General features: G+C 38.7%; 5 protein-coding genes across 7 annotated transcripts; 3 read left to right on the plus strand and 2 right to left on the minus strand.

Moving 5' to 3' along the window:
• The first annotated feature begins 95 nt into the window (after nt 1–95).
• Nucleotides 96–4,237, plus strand: LOC110375975 (aprataxin and PNK-like factor). Of its 2 annotated transcripts, none has more exons than XM_064036868.1 (7): nt 96–295; nt 492–569; nt 658–1,033; nt 1,243–1,496; nt 1,780–1,877; nt 3,382–3,548; nt 3,965–4,237. In XM_064036868.1, exons 1-7 carry the CDS (start codon nt 200–202, stop codon nt 4,189–4,191), a joined length of 1,296 nt encoding a protein of 431 aa, XP_063892938.1. In that variant the 5' UTR covers nt 96–199; the 3' UTR covers nt 4,192–4,237. The 2 variants fall into 2 exon arrangements, with proteins under 2 accessions (XP_063892938.1, XP_063892939.1); XM_064036869.1 differs by lacking the exon at nt 3,965–4,237 and adding an exon at nt 3,761–3,924 and having other exon boundaries at nt 97–295.
• Nucleotides 4,238–5,886: 1,649 nt separating this feature from the next.
• On the minus strand, nt 5,887–7,567 carry LOC110375977 (translin-associated protein X). Its single transcript, XM_064036870.1, has 4 exons — nt 7,385–7,567; nt 6,982–7,219; nt 6,390–6,805; nt 5,887–6,199 (listed from the first exon to the last, which is right to left on the minus strand). The coding sequence occupies exons 1-4, from the start codon at nt 7,395–7,397 to the stop codon at nt 6,012–6,014; spliced, it is 855 nt and encodes a 284-aa protein (XP_063892940.1). The 5' UTR covers nt 7,398–7,567; the 3' UTR covers nt 5,887–6,011.
• Nucleotides 7,568–7,740: 173 nt separating this feature from the next.
• Nucleotides 7,741–9,951, plus strand: LOC110375976 (actin-related protein 2/3 complex subunit 1A-B). Its single transcript, XM_021334290.3, has 4 exons — nt 7,741–7,895; nt 7,982–8,075; nt 8,156–8,238; nt 8,476–9,951. The coding sequence occupies exons 3-4, from the start codon at nt 8,166–8,168 to the stop codon at nt 9,525–9,527; spliced, it is 1,125 nt and encodes a 374-aa protein (XP_021189965.3). The 5' UTR covers nt 7,741–7,895; nt 7,982–8,075; nt 8,156–8,165; the 3' UTR covers nt 9,528–9,951.
• On the minus strand, nt 9,535–18,055 carry LOC110375973 (brefeldin A-inhibited guanine nucleotide-exchange protein 1). 2 transcript variants are annotated; one of them, XM_021334284.3, is made up of 3 exons: nt 17,655–18,055; nt 11,037–15,925; nt 9,535–10,176 (listed from the first exon to the last, which is right to left on the minus strand). In XM_021334284.3, the coding sequence occupies exons 1-3, from the start codon at nt 17,776–17,778 to the stop codon at nt 10,036–10,038; spliced, it is 5,154 nt and encodes a 1,717-aa protein (XP_021189959.3). In that variant the 5' UTR covers nt 17,779–18,055; the 3' UTR covers nt 9,535–10,035. The 2 variants fall into 2 exon arrangements, with proteins under 2 accessions (XP_021189959.3, XP_063892942.1); XM_064036872.1 differs by lacking the exon at nt 17,655–18,055 and adding an exon at nt 17,309–17,464.
• A 401-nt stretch (nt 18,056–18,456) lies between these two features.
• LOC110375982 (mitotic checkpoint protein BUB3) lies at nt 18,457–20,884 on the plus strand. Its single transcript, XM_021334296.3, has 4 exons — nt 18,457–18,822; nt 19,248–19,472; nt 19,550–19,820; nt 19,936–20,884. The coding sequence occupies exons 1-4, from the start codon at nt 18,610–18,612 to the stop codon at nt 20,223–20,225; spliced, it is 999 nt and encodes a 332-aa protein (XP_021189971.1). The 5' UTR covers nt 18,457–18,609; the 3' UTR covers nt 20,226–20,884.
• The last annotated feature ends 638 nt before the right edge of the window (nt 20,885–21,522 follow it).

Consider the following 21,522-nt stretch of genomic DNA (forward strand, 5'->3'; position numbering starts at 1 on the left):
AATTTTATTAGAGGATTAGACTTCATGTTTAAAATGCCGTAGAAAATAAATTAGTTTTAGTTAGCGTTTTGTTCACAACAAAATTAATGTAAACTGTCAAACTTGAGAGTTGTTTTTGTGTTTATTCTGTCAAAATTCCAATGCCGCTGGATTCTGTACACATTTTAATTATTTTATTATTGAGGCATAAATATTAATAATGGTTTTCAAATTAGTGCGAATTGATTCGCCTTCGCCTTGTAAAATACCACTGGCGATCGGGACACACGTGATTGGGAGAGGGAAGTTTCTTCACGTAAGTTGCGTTATTCAATAAAACATAGTTTTTCTTATATTTCTCATCAAAATGACCCTGAGAAGTGTTATCAAACTTAGAATATTTTGTCAGACAATGTTATTATATACTAAGATAATGTTCTATATTGCGGGATACGTTGTTTGTATTTATGACTCATCCAACAGACATTATAATTTGAATTTTCCCTGTTCAGAATGACGACACAGATAAGAGAGTTTCACGAAACCATGCCGAACTGGAAGTGACCACTGATTCAGTAAACTTAAAATCGGTAAGACGCACTTATACAACAACAACAAAATGTTGTTTACATTCCAACATTATCAAAACAAATTACTTAATAAAAAAGTCCTTTTCAGTTACACCAAAATCCATGTTTCTACATAAAGAAGAGTGTAGAAACCCACTTATTACAGCAAGACAGCACAGTTCTCTTATGCCATGGGGACAAATTCGGCCTCTTACCAGACCACTTTTGGTACGAAGTCCTACATTGTCCTGATCCAGATACTCCAAGCCCGGCTACCCCTGACACAACAGACAAGGATATACATAATGGAGAAGAAGCGGTAATAAATTGGAATGAAGAAGTTGAGGAACAAGATAATGTGCCCCCAGAAAATGGTTCAACTGCTGAAGAAGAAGTTTTACGTTTTAGTGAAGAACAACCACTAGTCTTTGAGCAGAACTCTGAAGAAGTTAATGGTACCAGATCAGCTTCACCTTCATTGTTGAGTAAGCAAATTTTTATTTACAAAAAAAATAATTACAGAATTTATTTATTGTTAGGATAATGCGTTTAGACCAGAAATCTTAAATTGCCAAAAACTGTTTCTGATTTCTGTTACATAACTTCAAATTAGGTATCAATTTAAAAATTCTGCAGCACACACATTTTAACAGTAACTAATTTAGCACTAGATTGAAGTATAAATTAATTTCAGTTGCCCCAGAACCAGATCAGCCAACAGACGTCCCAACAACTTCCAACCTACCTGATATAGCTCCACCTACTCCCGACTTGCCTGATTCCACTGACACAGAAGACTATAAAGTACCAATCAACCTGCCTGCTGTGGGAACAAGGTCCCCGGCTAAAAGAGACCACAGTCCCAATGATACCAGTCCTGTGGATTTGAAGAGAGTGAAGAATGAACGAGTTAGTGATGGCGATGCGGCAGGACCGAGTAATGACCAAGTAAGAATATAGAGTTTAGCTTTCATTTCATTGGCATTATATAATATAATATTTTATTTTGAGGCTGCATATAAACTTTCAGTAAAGGAAATCCCTCTATCTTACTTTTTAGGAGAAATATTTTTTTGAATGGTGAGAATGAACTTGAATTTATTTAATAGCGAAGGCGCGAAGCGAATTTATTTAATGGCGAATAGCGAGCGGTCGAAGGCTTTTTATAAATTTTTATAATTGCTGTATAAATTCATGAAATTTTTGATGATTCTAATATTGCTCTTTTTAGCCTTCATCAAACACAGACACGAAACCTAACGTGGCGTCGCCAGCACAACCAAAACCACGGTTAAGAGAACGATGTTTATATGGAGAGAACTGTTATCGGTAAGAATTTACTTGTAAATAATTTATTCAGACACTAGCTTCTGTCAGCGGTTTCACCCACATCTCGTAGGATCCACGGCACGAACCTGGGGCCCGATTCTCCTAAGTTAATAATGTCAAAATCGAATAGAAATCGAATCGCAATATGATCGCAATAGCAGTTTTAACTATATCGGGCATTCTGCTACTAATAAAAGACCAATCGTATTCGATTGACATTTGATTGGTGTGCGATTGGTCTGCTATTTTGGTCTATACGGTAGTTTGCTGTACAATCATTTTGCAATCGTAAATCATTAGCAGACAAAATGATTCATTATTGAATGACAGAAAAGGATAAAAACGTTTATTTCAAAGAAAAAATAGCGGAATGCCACATACGCTTCAATCGTAATCGAGTCGGGATCGGATCTCAGTCGAATCGAGTCGAACGTGACTGGTATGTCGCTTAAGTAAAATTAGGAGAATCGGGCCCCTGGATAAAAAGTAGCCTATAGCCTTCCTCGATAAATGGGCTATCTAACACTGAAAGAATTTTTCAAATCGGTCCAATAGTTCTTGAGATTAGCGCGTTCAAACAAACAAACAAACTCTTCAGCTTTATAATATTAGTATAGATAATTGGACTGAACTCTTGTTAATTCAAACCTGCGATATTTTGAACCTCTCGTTAATTCAAAGTTATCACGAGTTCCTTACAAAATCTCTTTATATTTCGAACTAAATCAATACATTTTTATGCACTTGGTAATTCGAACGAAAAAAGCATTGCTATATAACAAAACAACGCGTTAATTCGAATTCTTAGTCGTCCAACACTCGAGAATTCAAAGTTGCAGAGAGAAAGAGGCGGAAAGATTGTAAGTTAGAGTCAGAGAGCAGTCTTAGTAGCAGCAATCTGTTTTGAAGCAGTATGACGGAGCTGTTTCGAAAGATTAATTAATTCACATTATGAATACCTACCGACACACAAACGTGTCTTTAAACTTTTGACATTGTTATAAAATAGCAGTTAACAAATAATAATTGATCAACACTTAATAATTCGAAGTTTTATTTATTTTCTCTCACAAATTTCGAACCATTTCCTGGATACAGTTGTATATATATATAGTTATATATATATATATTATGTTTATATATGCATAAATATATATTTTTATTATCTTCCACTGATGCTCAAATTGTGTTGCACCTACCACTTCTATTTCACCACCACCCAAAGGTAGACTGGCAGAGAACGCCTAAGGCGTTAAGTCCGCCGTTGTACAATGTGCAAAAAGTATTTTAAATAAATAAATAAATATTTCAAAAACTCGATAATTCGTAATATTTTAAGAGTCCCTCGAGTTTCGAATTAACGAGAGTCGACTGTAACAGAATAAGTGAGTTACCCGGACCGGCTTTCTGCTGTTATAAATTAGATACTGTAAGTGTTCATTGCTGCAAACTGCATGCGAATTCATTCAAAAGTCCAGGCGTATATGTTTTACTACTTTTTCAGACGGAACCCGCAGCACTTGTCCGAGTTCTCGCACCCTCGCGACGCGGACTGGGGCGCGGGCTCGCGCGGCACGTGTCCGTACGGCGCCGCGTGCCGCCGCCGCGACCCGCGCCACTGGGCCGCGCACGACCACCCGCCCGGCACGCAGCCGCCGCACGCCCGACCAGGTATCCATGTATTACAGCTCTTGGTCACTATATTCTCATGTGATCATGTCATTGGATTTGAACACTGCGTTTTCAGCCTTCAGGGCGTCTAAATGTAACTTCACCAACCGTTTTTGGTCACTGATAGTGCTTTCCATCATTTTTTACTATTTTTTTAATTTTCCACATGCATATACCAACAGGTATTAACCATGGCTTATTCTATTCCACAGGTATGCAAGTAGTCCAACGGCATGGCAACACTTTCTACATAAACGCACATTCCGTCAACTTCTACGATGACCACTTCCAAGTAGAAGACTCAGACGGAGACAGTGTTGATTACGATTACGAGTTCTGAACCATTGGACTAAATGTTGAATCATGAAAGAAGTTATTGTTGTGTTTTATTTTTAAAATAAGATTAATTTAACCAGGTAATAAACGGAAAAGGAGGCAAAGACAAGATTCTGTGTCTGATGACGAAGAAAGACTTGATAATCTTATTGTGACTGGGAAGAGAGTAAGGAAGCCCATTCAAAGGGCGAGTTGGAGCAGCGCGGAGTCGGCTAGCGACGAAGATCCATACAAAACAGATGAGTCTGATGAATGGCAGCCTGACAGTAATGTGACGAACAGCCAAGATTATTCACAGGATTTATAACAGATGCAACCATGAAGTGAATCAATTACAGTTATTTTTTCAAAGAGTTACTTGTATTTTTTCACATTTACTTGTACCTATTCCATAATTATTGTGAATGCATGTAACAGAGTACAGTTTTCTCTTCAAAAGTGCAGTTTCAAAGTTTGGGTGTTGGGGAACAGACAGGATTCTATTGCTATCATATTGCTAGGAAATAAAACACGATAAAGCAAATCAATAAATTATATTCTAATAATTGAAGCTTATTCTAATAAATCTCCGGATACCCGGCGCTAAAGTTTCAAGGCTGTCCAGACATTATGTATGACAAAAGATTCAATATTAGAATATTTTTTAACTGTAATCAACTATACTTCTGCTTAATCTAATGATTGAAGTTTTACATAGATATTGGTTACATTTTGAGATGGGTACATACATTGAATCTAAATTGAATTAATATGTGCACCTTGAACCAACCTACCTACTTTGGTAATGTAATGTTCAAGGCGCACATATAATTTTTTCGAAGTTGAATTCTGATATTTGGTTTTCAACCTTATCAAAAAGGAATGTTGGTTAAAATCCTTTGCAGTAACTACTGCACAGCACTATGATAGACATCAAAAACTTTTAAAAACATTACAATCTAGATATTTTTAAATAGGTCTTGCTATTAAAAGTTTAAAAAGTAATTAAAAATTGAAATCCTAACCTCCCCACTCAGAGACATTTAATGGTTACTTAAGCCATTCGTTAGTGGATTTGTATGACATTCCGTCACTAAGGAGTGACTTAAGTAATAATCATTGGCTTATGTTTAACTGATCACCAGATATAGTAACAAACAGCAAACAAAAATAGTAAATGATCACCAAAATGAAACTCGCATTTTAATGTAAAACTATCACCAAAGTTTTAACACTTTGCTATCCTATTTAAGTGAAATTACTCCAAAATAAATCATGCGTAAGCCAAAAATAGTAAATGATCACCAAAATTAAACCACCATTTTAAAGTAAGATTGTAACCAAAGTTTTTAAATTCTGCTATCCTATTTAAGCAAAATGAGTCCAAAAAAATCATTGTTATCCCAAAAGTAGTAAATGATCACCAAAAGTAGTAAATGATCATCAAAAAAGTTTTTACATCTTGCTATCCTGTTTAAGTAAACTGACTCCAAAAAAATAAGCTCGGCCTGATAAAATAACGTTATGGGGACCCTTTTCCTGCACTAGCGTGGAAAATTGTCTATTGCATGCCTCTAAACAGTGCGATAAGAGTGTATTGAGAAACACATTCTTCTTCTTCTTTCTCCTGCCCTGTTCCCAATTTTACTTGGCGTCGGCGCAATATGTCATTTTCTTCCATTTTCCCCTGTCACTCGTCATACTGACACTCACGCATGCATTGCAAGCCGGACACATAACTTAATATGGCATCATAATACTTTATTTGGTAATAAGCCTACATTTTATGGCAATCACAGTGACTTATTTAGGCAAAAATAATACATTAATTTGGTGGTCAAGAGTTGGTGATCATTTACTAAATTTGGTGGTCGAATACAATTTAAAGTGAAGTCGTGACTAAAATAGCTGGTACTATTACATTTTTAGACTTTATTTTTCTGGTGTTCAGTAGATATTTCTGGTTGCAAAACTTAGGGTATCAAAGCATTTTATGGTGGTCATTATATTTGTTCCCATAATCATTAAATGTCTCTGAGTGGGGAGGTAAGCCTCTCTTCTTTTAATAGATGACGCAAATTCTTTTTTAACACATTCGGAAAAGGAACTCCTTACTCCAAAAGAGCCTCGGCGGGCAGATTTGAGTATTTAGTAGTATCCTTCGTCATCGGAGAGCGCAGGCGCGTCCCAGTCGGCGGCGCTGGCGGCGGCGGCCAGCAGCGGCGCCGGCGCCTCGCCGCCGCGCACTCGCAGCGCGTACACCGCCATCTCCACTTTGTTCACGTTCGCGCGCGTGGTTGCCAACTTGCGGACTAGGAGACGACTGCCTGTTATACCTGGGAACATAGTTGTTTAAATACCTTAAAAATTGAGAATAGTAACTTGAGTAACATGGGTTTTTATGACGAAAGAAAACTGGAAGGTGTGATTACAATAAGACATAAATTGTCAAGTGGGGACTGGAATTGAATAAGCAATTTAGTCTCCACTAGGGAGAATTAAATAAAATCATTAGTGATCCCTTACCCAAAAAACCAGTATAAAGATCTCTGACAACTTGACAGGCATGGAAGCACTCATCGCTGTCTCCACTAGATATGCTGTTGATAGCCTTCCTCATCAGCTCTCCAGTGAGATCCGCCAGACCCAACATATAATCAGTTTCTGGCAACATGGTGACCAGTGGCCGTTGGTAATCATCATCTAAAATGTAATACTCAAATTCTTTCTGTACTTCAGGGTATGTGATGATTCTCTTGTCAGTCATGAGGGACAGCAGTGTCCTGGCTTCTATGAACTCCTGGAAGCCAGCTGTGACTGCCCGGGAGTGGAGGTGTGCTGGACTGTACTCTAGCTCTAAGCCAATGCTTCTGATCAGGCCATTGGTTAGCTTTTGTATCCGTTCCTTTGCTTCAGCTAGGGTTTTCTCTTCAGATTCCTTTCTAAAAATGTATACATGGGAAAACTAAGGTTTTATGTGATCAATATCTGTGGTTGTAAAGAATTCATTTTGAGATTATTCTAAAAAGTATGAAAAAAAATTGCATGTGGGCTATGAGGGTAACAAATTAAATATTGGGGACATGTGGAGAGCAATTTCTATATAACTCTAACTCACGTCATAGGAGAATGCAACAAGAATATGATTCTCTTGCTCTCTGTGGTGATGTCGCGCGACAATTTGACGAGTCGCTCGTGTCTGTCCTGTCGCTCGTTCAGTTTGCGAGCAGCTTCCTTGAAGATGGCCAGGACGGGACTGTCAGCGGGCAAGGAGGCTGCAGTTTCCCGCGCAACAGATGCCAATGTGTGCGGATTTGAATGGTTCGAACCTTTACGATTGCCACGAAAGTGCTTCCCTGTAATTTAAGGTTTTACGTCTTTTAAGCAGAGTTGAAAAACCAGCTGCTTACAAGATGCATTGTATGTAAAAATACTGCATCTCATGTACAGTGTAAATACTATAATAATCAATAACATCTTTAATGTGAAATATGCACTTGTCATGAATGAAGTCAACGAACCTGGGCCAGGCATGGTTACTTTTATGACTATACCAAGCTTATTTAGTAACTATGACTGGATTCTATGTTTCAAACACGCTGTTGAATTTATTTTAATTCTTAAAAACTTTACTATTAAATTCAGATACGCTGACAGTTCGCAAGTTTATTTATTTTTTGGCTCTATTGTCTGTCAACCTGTCAACAGTGAACAGTGTCAACCGTGTCAACCAGTCAGACACCTTTCAATTTTAAGGCTCTCCCATACACAACCGATAAAATAATATTTTTTATTGAAATTATAAAGACAGAGGATGCACATTACATGACCTTCCGAACAGACGCAAGAAGCATGTTTATATCCGTTTATTTTGGATACTTTCAATAATCGAAACGCTGTGAATGTTGCCATACGTATGACTCACATTTTATTCATTGTTCATTGACTTTGACAGATTTATTTTCATTCGTTCGCCTACGTTTTTTTGAGGGTACGGTACGGATTTGTTTCCGTTTTTCCTAAAAGAAAGAGGTAAATACAAGCAAAACATAATAATAACGTCTTGTTTTGGTGTTAATAAAAAGAAAATGACGAACATAAAATTGTGCTATTTACAGGAATTCGTGTCGACTGCCCAGAGTCCACGAATTTCTGCTTATCAACCGATATCGTTTGGGTGTGACTGTTTTCCTGTTTGCTCAGAAACTTGAGGTAAGAATTGTACAATAGTGATATTACTAACTGGATATTGCTTTTTCTGGTATTAATAGATCATCTATTGGGCGTTTCAGATTGATAAAGATGTCTCAAACTCTCACGTTTGGTGACTCATGTGCACCGGTGACTTGTCATGCGTGGAATAAAGATAGAACTCGTAAGTATACTGCTGTTCTCGTAATTATGTTGATATCTATCAGATAAGGCTTTCCTAATGTTCTTATTATTCAGAGAGAAGAGTAAAACCTTGTGCAGTATTTTGTTTAGTGAAGACCCCATGCTGAGTTTATAAAAATAAAATGAACCTTGCTTATGCTAAAATCCCCACCCACTGAATATATACAAACTGAATCCCAGTACCAAAAAAGTAAAACAAACCTTTCTTCAATTACAGAAATTGCATTTTCCCCAAACAACAATGAAGTTCATATCTACCAAAAAGAGGGGAATGATTGGAAGCAAACCAACAACTTGGTGGAGCATGACTTGAAGGTGATGGGCATTGACTGGGCCCCAAACACCAACCGCATTGTCACCTGCTCCGTAGACCGCAATGCATATGTCTGGACTCAGGGAGATGATGGCAAGTGGACAACTACCCTTGTACTGCTCCGTATCAACCGGGCTGCCACATGTGTGAAGTGGTCACCTATGGAGAACAAGTTTGCAGTAGGATCTGGAGCTCGACTAATCTCCATCTGCTACTTTGAGAAGGAAAACAACTGGTGGGTGTCCAAGCATATCAAGAAGCCCATTCGGTCAACTGTGACCAGCATTGACTGGCACCCAAACAATATACTGTTGGTTGCTGGCTCTGCCGACTTCAAAGTGAGAGTTTACTCAGCTTATATCAAGGATATTGAGGATCAACCTGGCCCCAATGTTTGGGGTACAAAGCTGCCATTGGGACAAATGTTGGCTGAGTTTCCCAATTCCCCCAATGGTGGTGGCTGGGTGCACAGTGTGTCTTTCTCAGCAGATGGGAATAAAGTTGCATGGGTGGGACATGATAGCTCCATAAATGTAGCTGATGCTACTCAAGGAAAGGCTATCATAAAAATGAAGACTGAATACCTGCCTTTCTTGGGATGCAGTTGGGTGACCAACAACTCTCTGGTTGTGGCAGGACATAGCTGCATTCCATTAATGTACTGCCATGAAGGTAGTCAGATTAAGTTTGTTGCCAAATTGGATAATACTCAGAGGAAGGAGTCTGGAGGATTGTCTGCCATGAAGAAATTCCAGTCTCTGGATCGCCAAGCTCGCATAGAAACAAATGACACTTTCTTGGATTCCATTCACCAGAATGCTATCACTTCCATCCGCATCTTTGAAGGCTCTAAGGCCAACACTCGCAAGTTCAGCACCACTGGCCTGGATGGACAACTGGTTATCTGGGATCTGGACTCCTTGGAGAGGTCTATTGAGGGATTGAAGATTGTGTAAATCAGACTTCTGTTAATTTATGATTTTTATTTTAAGGAATAATATAATAATCAGTTTGCGTGCGAGTTCTGAAGTCACTCCAATAAAAATGAAAAACATGGAAAGCCGTGAGAAAGTAAAACTTCACAATCACAGTCTGATCAGTCTAGCTAGAAGAAATACGAAGCAATAGTAGCAGTGAGTGAATTCAGCTCCCCAGACAGTAAAAACTTTCAAATATACAGAATAAACTATAATAATTTATAGATACAACTTCTATGCTTTTATAATATACAATTTAAAAATTTAACTTGATAATCAAATCAATAATTTATAATATAAATTAGAAATAAGACTACTACACCCTATAAAATATGATAGATCACTTTTAATACTACTGAAGTACTGATTGCTGTCAATATTACATTAAATTTTAAGGAATCAACCGAAGTATTATTTTTAACATTAACATCAAAGTCATACTTTATCCTAGAGAACTATAAGGCCATATTGTTTGTTAGTGTTGTCGCTAGTGGGCGTTGGAGACGATGTTGAACACGGGCCCGATGCGGATGAACACCCGGCGCAGCACCGAGCGCAGCTCCGGCTTCAGGTCGAAGCACGTGATCTCACACAGCAGCGGGTAGTAGCTGGATACATGAGCCGCAAACTGGAACATTACAAACGCTCGTTTGCATACCTCAATGTGATAACGTTACACGATAATCTCATTTGTGTCAACTTGGTGTCAATAAACTTAATTAGGGGTATTATAATCGTAATTATAATCCACATTGGATTAAATAGAACACCTTTTGTGAGAACAAGACGTGTTTGACAAACTATTCTATTAGCCTACACTGTATCAGTAACTCATACATTCAGTAAACTAGTTATTTTGCAACAACCACAAAAATAACTTCAAGGTGATCTCTTGGTCAAGTTAGAGAAACTGAAACTGAAAGTATAACTTTCACAGTGAACATATGTATTAGGCATTGATTTACTTTGCATAAACATATTATGGCGAATCAGAATCGATAGAAAATATGTTTTTATATTTTTCTACTTTTCTGTAAATATTGGTTCACGAGTCATAAGTTGTAAAGAATGCAAGAAATGTATTCAGGCGTCTTTTGTCGCTCGCTGCCATAAGTTATGCTCATCAAACAAAGCAACAAAAGCGTGACGGCAGCGATACATTATGCTAAATAAAAACTTTACTTTCAATCAACAGTTCTTACATATTATCGGAAAACAAGTTTTCTAACTGCAAAAAATATACCTACACTTTCTACAAAACATGGATTTTATGTATGTATGTGTTTTTAAACTATAGTAGACTAGTTTAAAAACACATACATTCAACGATTTATATCATTAGCTAACTAGACTTTTGACTCATTGCAAAACGTGACCAGACCATTCACTATCATTGTTTTAGCTGATAACATCTACAATCGAATTCCATTAAATTGTATCATCGATAAAAGCTAAGTACAGGGAGGGCATTGACTAATATGTACTTACTCTTTCGTCTGGCATCTTCAGTATTCTGGTGAGAATCAACAGCAGGATGGAGGTCCACGCGTCCCTGTGTGCTTCGCTCGTCACTCCGGCGAAGTATTCCAGCGCCTCGCAGCAGATGCTGATGAGGCTCTTTTGTACCGCGGGCCAGTGATCCCGGCGCGTCTCATCACTGTACATCTTGAACAGTATCCGCAGAACACACGCTAACGACTGCGTCTCCTGTTTCAACATGTTGGGCTTCACGGAGCCCTTGAAATTAGCTTTCCACAAGACATTCCTCTGCGCATTGTTAGTGTTAAACGTTTTAGCGAAGCGGTGACTGCACATGAGGCATTCTACGAGTCGCAGCAGATGTGGTGAGCTAAGCAGTCGGTACATTCCTTGTTCTTCACGCTGACATTCCTGCTCGGTGCCGGGCGTGCCGCCGGTCAGCTCCGCGGCCGCCAGCGCCAACGTCTCGGCGTCCTCCTTCCGCGACGTGGCGGGGTAGAACACGATGTTGTCGATCGTTTGTATCAGCTCCAACTGTACCACGCATTTGATTAGGAGACTGTTGAACACTCGATTGGAGGATTTGATCTCGTCTCCTCCTTGGGGTTTCTTCAAGATCCCATGTCGTACTTGAGGGACGTCGGTTTCTTCGTTGTCGTCTGGTTTCCACGTGAGCAGCGTGGTCGGGAGCGTGCTGTTGAATATGTCCAACATGATCTGACACGTGTTGTTCCACGTGTCCTCGTTGAACTTGGTGCCGTTGGAAATGACTAGATTCTCCAGGCAGTTGGTGCCGGAGCGCGCCAACTGCTCGTTGTCCTGTTGAACGCACCAGTGCAGCTGCGCATACAGTTGCTCTAACAATAAAGAACCGAGAATGTCAAAGTATTGCGTGAAGACGTCGACGATGGCATACAACGCGTGATTGCATGTTGTAGTCATCCACTCGTTCTTCTCTAACTGATGTTCAGGTAACTTCATGTTGTCGAAGATTCTGAACAGAATGTTAAATAAGTCTCTCCACCAATGCGGACGGAATGACTCGCCGTGAGTTTTGATAATCTCGAAGAGGACCGTTAGTCCTCGGGTGCGTACGTCTAGCTTGCAGCGGCTGACGACACACGATAAGGAGAACAGCAGAGGGAACCACCCTCTGAGCCAAACTCTGTCTACTTCAGGAGCTCCGGGCTCTCCCTCAAGCCCCGCGTGCTCCGCGAACAGTTGCGGCGACGCTCCGACGGCCGTCGCACACGACCGCACCAGGCGTATGGCCTCCATAGACGTGTCGGGGAACTTCGCATTGCAAGCAAACTCTGATAAGCATTTCACAGCATCTTGGAAGGAGTCTATCATCGCTGGGAACTGTCTTTCATACAACTCATTTATAATTTTACCTGTAGTTTGGAATGCTAAGTCAACGATCGCCTCATCTTGATCGCTTGCAGCTAAGTGGAATACGGAGAAAATGTTTTTCCAACCTGATTTGATGTTGGGGGCTTGAGAGTTTACCATCTGAGCGATACACCGGACAACCATGTCTCTTATTGTAGGTGAGCTGTTTTTCTTCATGATGTGCTCAAACGGTCTCAAGAAATCTTTTTGGAATTTGAAATTAGCGAATTCGCCTTTTTCGATAAACTTCATCGACAGTTGTCTCAAAGAATCCACTGCGAAGAAGGCGATGTCTTCATTACTGCTGCAGCCCACCTTGTTGAAGTGATCTCCCAACACTTGCCATATTCGAGACCACTGCAGCCTGATACGACCCATGTTGTAATACGATATTTCGACAATCTTCTGCAGTGAGAACATTCGAGGATTGGTGGGATGGCTCAGTTCATCCAAGGATACTTGACATAGTGCCTTGACGAAGTCTACAATGGCGTCACCGTCCAGTCTCGTGGATCCTGTGAATATTCTATCTACCGCTACCACGACACTCTGAGAGCTTGTCTCTCCAATGTGTTCCTTGACGCTCGGATCCAACGACATTAGACTAAACTTCAACGAGTCTGGCTGAGGCTTGATGCCGGAACCTGACAGGAACTGTGGTCGTACTCCCGTACCTATAAGCTGCGCTAGTTCTAACTGAGAAATGCATTTGACTACATCCAACCAACTTGTTCCCAAGTAATTGCCGTCCGTGTGAGCAACTGTGATCAACGTTTTTATGGTGTCAATATTCTTTGCTTTCATTTCTGTTATGGGCGAGTTAGCTGTGAGTAGGGTGAAGCGCGCTAGAGCTTGGACATACGCGTCTCTTTCAAGCGACATGTGGAAAATGCAAGCGATGCGGATAGCGCACCTTATGCCATCTAAGCATAGCGAGGCGATTTCAGGATCATCGCAATCCTGTAGGCCAACCGAAAAGGCCGCAAGGAAAGGTGTCCACGCCATCTTGAACATAGGCCGAACATGTTCGACGTGTTTCGCCGTCGTGAACGGTGTCTGAACGTGCGAAACAGATTCCATCAAGTTCTTCGCAGCTGTTGATATTAAGTCCATCTCCATGTTCCAGATAAGTTTCCTCTTTTTCTCATTAGCGATCATATGTTTACCAGGTTTCGAAGAACTCTTCATTTTAATCTCGTGACCAGCGATTTCGTCGTAGATCTGAGACAAATATTCACGCGGCAGGTCGTTATTGTCACTGATGCCACTATTCAACTTGATGTATTGTTCTTTTGTCATTTTATTCTTGACTTGTGGCGAATGTAAATCTGTTGTAAGCATTATAATGGAAAACGCTAGCACGTAAACGGTGTCCGCGCTCATAAATAGCGTGTTGTTAGGATTGCACTCGCAGTAGCGCGACGCGAATTTTTCCATTAACCTGTCGATCTTCTGAGCCTCGCCTGGCAGCCGGAATCCTTCTAAGAAATGACGTAAAGCAGCAACAATGTCCATACTCGCGAAGTTCATTGAGTCCACATAAGAGTACATAACTTCTTTGGAATGATCTTCATTTTCGCCTAAGTACTCCCCAATGAATGTCTTGTCTAATCTTTCGTCCGTTAACAACCATTCAGCGATTTCTTTCGTGGACGTGCCCAACAGACCTTGTTCTTGCAAGAAAGATACTCCTCGTTTTGGTTTCCTGTTGAATAAGTCAATACCTGTTTCCCAAACCTCTTTCTGTTGTTTTAATACTTCGAATTGTTCTGGAGAATCTAATGTTTCTCTGTTACCAATATTGCTGGATCCTGTGGAAACTAGACTAAGACTAGATCCTCCATGGGATTTCATACTGTGATGGTCATGATCTTCTTTCGCAGTTCTCTCACCCAATGTAGTTTGTAGGTTTGGATTGATATAGAGCTCTTTGCTCCATTCTACCATACATTTCAGTATGGAGACTAGGCATTCAAGTCCACGAATACGCATAGACTTTTCCTGGTTTGGAGTTGCGCCTAATTCTAACGCCTGCCTTCCTTGGGCGATCTTAGAAACATCATTGACTAAACGTTGGAACAAGTTTGCTGCCGATAAATCACAATCGTAGTTCACGTATATGTCCACGACGCTCTGCGCATCTCCACAGATCCTGGTCAACGCTTGGATGACCATCCACTTGTGCTCGAAAGACGAGCTTGAAGTCTCCAGAATGTTCATAAAGATCTCTTTGAAGAAGACTTCAATTTGCTTCTTTAGGTGCACCTTAAAGTTTTGCAGAAGTGCCAGGAAAATAGCTAAAGAAAGCTCAAATACTTCAGGTACGGAACTGACGCCATTTTTAGATAGCGCCACGCAAAGATACTGCTTGATGGCTGTGATGAACATCTCGTTGTTCCTGAACACAGGCCCAGCATTTTGTAAGATAGATAAAAGAAGGTGAAGAGAAAGAATTTTAGATCTTAGCTCATGTGATTTAGGGTCTGGTGTCCCTTCAGGTAAAGGCTTCATAGACAGCTTGCAGAGAGCTCTGAATACTAAGAAAGCATCTTTCTGTAAAACATGCGTGAACTTGGCTGTGACTGAGTTGTCATTTTCTGAAGCAACATCAACACTCTCTTGCGAGGGTATTCTCGTTATTGTAGCTTCAGTCGGCACTTGGCCGTTACTCTCGTGGGAAACACTACCGCTATCTTGAGAATCTGAGGGGTTTTCATTGTTGTCAGGACTATTTGTTACATCCTCCTCAGATGTTTTCTTAGACGCGATACTTATGGCATTATCTATAACTGAATCTACTATTTGTTTAGCAATGATTTTAGCTTCTAATACTTCGTCTACTTCCTCAACATGTGTTTGCTCCACTTCTTTAACTTCTTCAGTAGCATTGTTAGGCGTTTCCTCTGACACAACATTACCATTAGGGATTTTGTGTGGTACTTCTGTTACTGTATTGCCATTACCATTACCGTTTGTTTCTGCTTCAATGGCTTGATTCTCCATTTTCGTGAAAATAACATTAAGCATCTGTGTCAGGGTTGCTCTCGCTGTGGTTTGATTGATGAGGTTTTTGCTAGCCAGGTAGATGTTATAACATGTTCTGACGGCGAGTAGCACGGTGCCCTCGTGTACCTCGACATGTTGACTTGTGATGACCGTTAGTAATGCTTTAATTATTTGAAGCTGTACTCCTTCATCAGTTTGTGGTCCTGTGAAACAGCTGCAGATTGTTTCGACAATTCTATCAATGAGCAGCTTCCTTGGAGTAGTTGAGTCGGGAATGTTTCCAGTAAGGTGGCCATATGCAATAAGTTTCTGTAGGCAGTCTAGAGCTGTCACAACTATCCTGGCGGCCTTGCTCTGGCACGCCAGTTCGAAAGGTAGGAAGTACTTCTCTGCTGTGATAATGTTTGACGCGTCATTTTTGGGCAGAGGTAGGGTGCCTGATGTGGGGCTCTCTGATGACTCAGGCTGACCTCCATTCTTCAATTCAGTTTTAATTTCCTCTGTAAAGAAAAGAAAATGTTTGAATAAGCACTGAAAATGTTTTAAACGAGAATGTCAACATGAATAGATAACATTTAACACAAGTGAAAGAAATTCAATAAGCTGTTATCTAAAACAAAACCAGTCTTTGCCCTCAATTTCAGTTGCGATAAATTTAGGCATGTACCAACTAGGATAATTAAAAGGAAAGAGGAAATACTATTTTAAATAATACTAATTAGCATCAAAACTCTGTAGAAGGTTATTATAAAACTTTAAAATAAACATGAAATGCCTACAAATAAAAATACTGAAACCAATTAAGACATAATGGGTAGAACATGACTCCTGACCTCCAAACTTAGAAACATACATTAAAAAGTTTTTTTGGAACCATACAATGTAATTTTACACATTCTGCATACATTTAATAATTTGTCATTTTATTTCATCATACTATTGAGAAATACACACTATGAAGGTATATATTGTATGATATTGAAGATATAAAAAATTACAGAAGAGGAAAATATCTGTAAAAGTGAGTCTGCAGGGTTTGATGAGTTTTATCAGCTAATAACTATTTACTTGATACTCTTAGAATTTTAATTAGTAATATCCTTCAAACTCAGTATACAAATTTATGCTTGATATAGTAGATCCAAACTGTTTTTAAGTAGATTCATATCAAAGAGAAAATTTCATACACTTTGATCTTGTTATTATTCCAATTTATTTTTGCTTGAGTGATTATCAATTATGAAACTAATTCTACAAAACAAAGACATAACCAGATTCACCCACACATGCAAATGTAACAGTTATATAAGTTTTATTGAGCATAAATATTAATGTCTAGTCTTCCTCTGTGTGGCATCAAATTACAAATTAACTGTCAAAGCAATGCATACATGGAAGTTATTTGCATAATATAGTACTTATGGCCGATTCTATAAGAACACAGGAAGTTTGATTGCATACTAAGTTATTGTATATTACAATGTTAAGTCCAAGCTTAGACAGAGTGAACATATTTATAAAAACAAATTCATTAAAACACAAGGCTACAATGTTTTTGTCACAATCAAAGTGTTGAACAGACTTGTCCATAATATGATACAAAGATATAATTACAATAACAATGGGTTTCTTTTAAATCCCAAGGTTTATGGTTTAGGGACTTTTTTCAGACTGCATTTTTCCTATGAAATATTATTCTCTAATTGCATGTAATATTGTAAATACAACAGGTTTTTGTTATATCTACATTTGCGTATGTTTAGTATAATTTTTATTAGAGCTTTAACACTAATTGGATACTCAGTTGATTTATAAGGCATAGCCAGTTGTGATGTAATGTAGTCTGTAAAGTTTTACATGTGACTGTGAGATTGTATGCTCACCCAACATAAGTAAAATGTATTTATTTGTGAACATTGTCCGTACATAGTGACACTAGATCATTGCAGATCATGTGCACAGTATTGGTTCCACTCACACCACTGACATTTGATCCACTGCAAGCCTCGCCACTATGTCGACAGCACTCCACAACAAAATGATAACGTAAAGTAGGTTTCGACTTTTAAACCAAGGTCAATACATTCACTATCTAATAAATTATCAATAACAATAAAACTATCGCATTGTACATTTTAACTTAATTAGTGCCAGGTGATAAACACATGTACTACACAAATATACATCCTATAACATTATTGAAGGCTCTAAAATGTCACTAGGTCTTACCTAAAGCTACTTCACAGGACTTCTTCAGTTGGCTGTGGTAGGACCTTTTAATGTCCTTATCAGCCAATATCTTTTCTAGAGCTCTGACTATAAACATTTCTTTAGTTTTCAAGTTGGTTTGCATCGTTATTTCATAAGTTGATCACTCCATTCGTTCCTATCGGAACCGACTTAGTTGCACGGTGGTTTTATATTCATTTATGTTACTTATTGAGGCACTGTTATATTGTTATCGTATTACTGTATACTCGTAGCGAGATAGCACAAATAGAACATCACAAAACTTTAGGGAACTATAGATTTTTGTGAAATCATTTCTGCGAGACGGAGATTTCTTTCTACGATTCACACCTCATCACAAACATGTCAATTATTAAGGTGCGTTCGTAAATGTCACCAGATTACACAATCACTTCAGATTATAAAAGTTTGGATTTATTGCGTTTTTCGTTATTTTCTAGAGAAGTTTACCTATCAAATATTAAAGTATGATAAATTAATTGTAATATATATTCTTCAGAGCTTTTTAAGCTGAAATTATGCGAAGTTTTAGTTATTGAATTTCGATGCGTTCTCATTTATTGCTTTTATAGTTTTTGTTAAGCAGCATTACGTCATCTACTCGAACAACTAATAAAATTAAAAATAATATACTTTATGTTTTGAAATTAAACAATAACGATTTTGGAGGTGCCTCGATTTGAGTGAAAGACGATTTTTGATTCAACAAAAGATTTTCTGATATTCGTTTTGTTTTTGCTACAACTTCTTTAAAACTTTGATAAACGTCAATTCATTTGTCATTTTTTTTTTATCTGCCGTTGTGTCGCTGACGGACGTTCTGGCTTGCGGTTAACCCGCTATTTACGTTAAAAATAGTCAAATTCTTCGCAAACGAAGACCTATTTTTTATTCTTTGTGATCTTTTATATTAACCAACAAAATTGCTTCCACAATGACAGTGACGCGGGTCGCGGAGTCCCGCACCGAATTCAAATTGAAGAGTTTACCTGATGATGCTATATCGAGCGTTAAATTCGCACCGAAATCCAATCAGTTCCTGCTGGTATCGTCATGGGACTGTTCCGTGAGGCTATATGATGTTACATCCAACACGGAGCGCCATAAGTACAACCATGAACTGCCCGTCTTGGACGTCTGCTTTCGGGTAAAAATCTATTGTTTTTATGAGCTTTATTACTTGAATTTAGGCTTACTAAGTCCCGATGCATTTAGACCCTTTACTGAATAGCTGAAGTCGGTGCATTGTGTTCATATTGTTATACTGAAGAAACAAAAACAAATATCATAACCTACAAATTACATTATTTTTTATATTTTATTGAAGTCGTTCTGACCGCTTAGCTTCGACCTCATTTTGAATCCTATCTGGAGCACATAACAAAAATATCATAGTAACATCCCATGGGTTATGTAGAAAGAACTCATTTTGGCAATCATCCAATATGGGGAGTGGTTACTTCATTGTTTAATCCCCTGAGGGCTTTAAATTTAATAACTTGTAGTAACACTAAAATTATGGAAGCCACCTACAAACGTTTGTATTTCATTATCTATTTTACCTGATTCCAGGATGCAGTTCATACATACAGCGGTGGCTTGGATCAGACCCTCAAGATGTATGATTTAAACGCTAGTATGGAGACGGTGCTCGGTGACCATAAGGGAGCAATCCGCTGTGTGGAGTTTGCCTCTGAAGTGAATGCCGTCCTCACTGGAAGCTGGGATGGTACTGTTAAGATGTGGGACAGCCGAGTACCAAATTGTGTTGGTACTTACAATCAAGGAAATGAGAGGGTAAGATACCCAAATTGATTTAATTTTTTAAAATTAAATCAATTTGTATTATTAAAGAGTATTTATCACTGTTCCAGGTATACACAATGAGCATAGTTGGCGAAAAATTCGTGGTAGGCACATCAGGTCGCAAGATCTTCGTATGGGACGTAAGAAACATGGGCCACGTCAACCAGAGACGTGAATCGTCCCTCAAGTACCAAACAAGATGCATCCGAGTGTTCCCTAACAAGCAGGGTTACGTCCTCAGCTCCATTGAAGGCAGGGTTGCTGTGGAGTACCTTGACAGTAATCCAGAAGTGCAGAAGAAGAAGTATGCATTTAAGTGTCATCGGATCAAGGATGGTGGTAAGTATCGTTGCTATTCTATTCATCTCAGTACATAGTATGGATATATTTACGATATTTAAAAAAATATCGTTATTTTCATATCCTCCACTAACTTCATGAAAATCTTTTACAGGTCTAGAAAAAATCTACCCAGTGAATGCAATAAGCTTCCACTCAGTGTACAACACATTCGCAACAGGCGGTTCCGATGGCTACGTAAACATCTGGGACGGTTTCAACAAGAAGAGATTGTGTCAATTCCATCGATACAACACTGCTGTCTCCTCACTAAGTTTCTCTCATGATGGATCAGCTTTAGCCATTGCGTGCTCCCAACTAGATGAGACACAAATTGAGGACCCGAAACCTGAAGATACCATCTACATAAGATACGTTACGGATCAAGAAACCAAGCCTAAATGAGAAGTGGAATATGCCCGGTCGATCTGTTAAATAATGGCTGTTTTTCTGAGTGTGTGTAGTTTTAGATGTGTGTGAAATTGGTCTCCTGAACTTTGACTGATGATTTTAACGAATGATTTATTTCTGTGTTGAGGAGCTAGTGTTTACATGATTGATATGGTTTTAATAGAATCAATTGACAGATTAATTCCTCTACAATAATTTTGTTGCCACGCTTAAGTTGAGAATGATTTGAAATTTCGTAATATGGATTTTATCTTGTGTTCATCTAGATAAGCTTTATGAACTATTGCATTTCATAATCATGAATTTTCTTGAAACATTGTCCTTTTATGAGTAACTTGACGTATTTGTTTACTGGGATAAAATATTGCCAACAGTGAAAGAATTTTACAAATTGGTGCAGTAGTTTCCAAACGTTTAGGATACGAACAAACAAAAAAAAAATCCTCTTCATTATATTAGTTTAGATAACTGTCTGAATATCGTGAAGGAATGTTGATGGATTTGTAAATACCAATTTTGTTCAGTGAAACACTAGATTGAAGCCGTGACTGACCAGACGCCGGGCGACTAGATCTTGTGACCGAACCTCACAGTTCAATTAGGGTAAATTTAAGTTTTAAGTGATCAATAAAAACTAATTAAGTTTTATAAAACATTACTTTTATTTTTGAGACACATTTTTTTTTCTCCTGGAGAAAAATTTTTCAATTCGCCCCCTATTGAATCGATTAGCAACATTGTATGCGCCTTATCATAAAAACATAGCAACATTTATTTGATCTACCAATTGCAATGACTCAGATATTTTTAACCAACTTCCCGAAAAGGAGGACATTCTCAATTCTGACGTTTGTCTTTTTTGTATTGGTCACGTCTTTGTATTATGCACAAAGGTGCACTTTTATCAACAGAGTGTGAAGGAATGTGCACGCCATATAAGTGCATATTAAAAGCATACTGCATTGCTTTGAATTAACACATTCGCGAATACACAAGACGTGTGCGTCTGCTGTGTTTCGCAATTAAAATTTAAGAGCATACATACTGCTTTCTTTTGCGGCCACTGTAACTTTAAAGCTTTAAGAATAAGGTCGAGTTTCGCATGTTTTGTAATAGAGAGTTTGATGGCAAGTGAGAAAGGCCGGCCAGTCCAAATTGGCGCTCAAACAAAGCTAATGTTTGCGACCACCTAAAGGTTTCTTAGAAGATGTTATTATAAACGTTTGGTGCGTCAAACCAAACGAGAGTTAGTTGTTTACAGAGCACGTTTACTGCACTTGTAATTGCGTTC

This window comes from Helicoverpa armigera, chromosome 11, assembly GCF_030705265.1.
Source record: "Helicoverpa armigera isolate CAAS_96S chromosome 11, ASM3070526v1, whole genome shotgun sequence".
NCBI classification, from domain to species: domain Eukaryota; kingdom Metazoa; phylum Arthropoda; class Insecta; order Lepidoptera; family Noctuidae; genus Helicoverpa; species Helicoverpa armigera.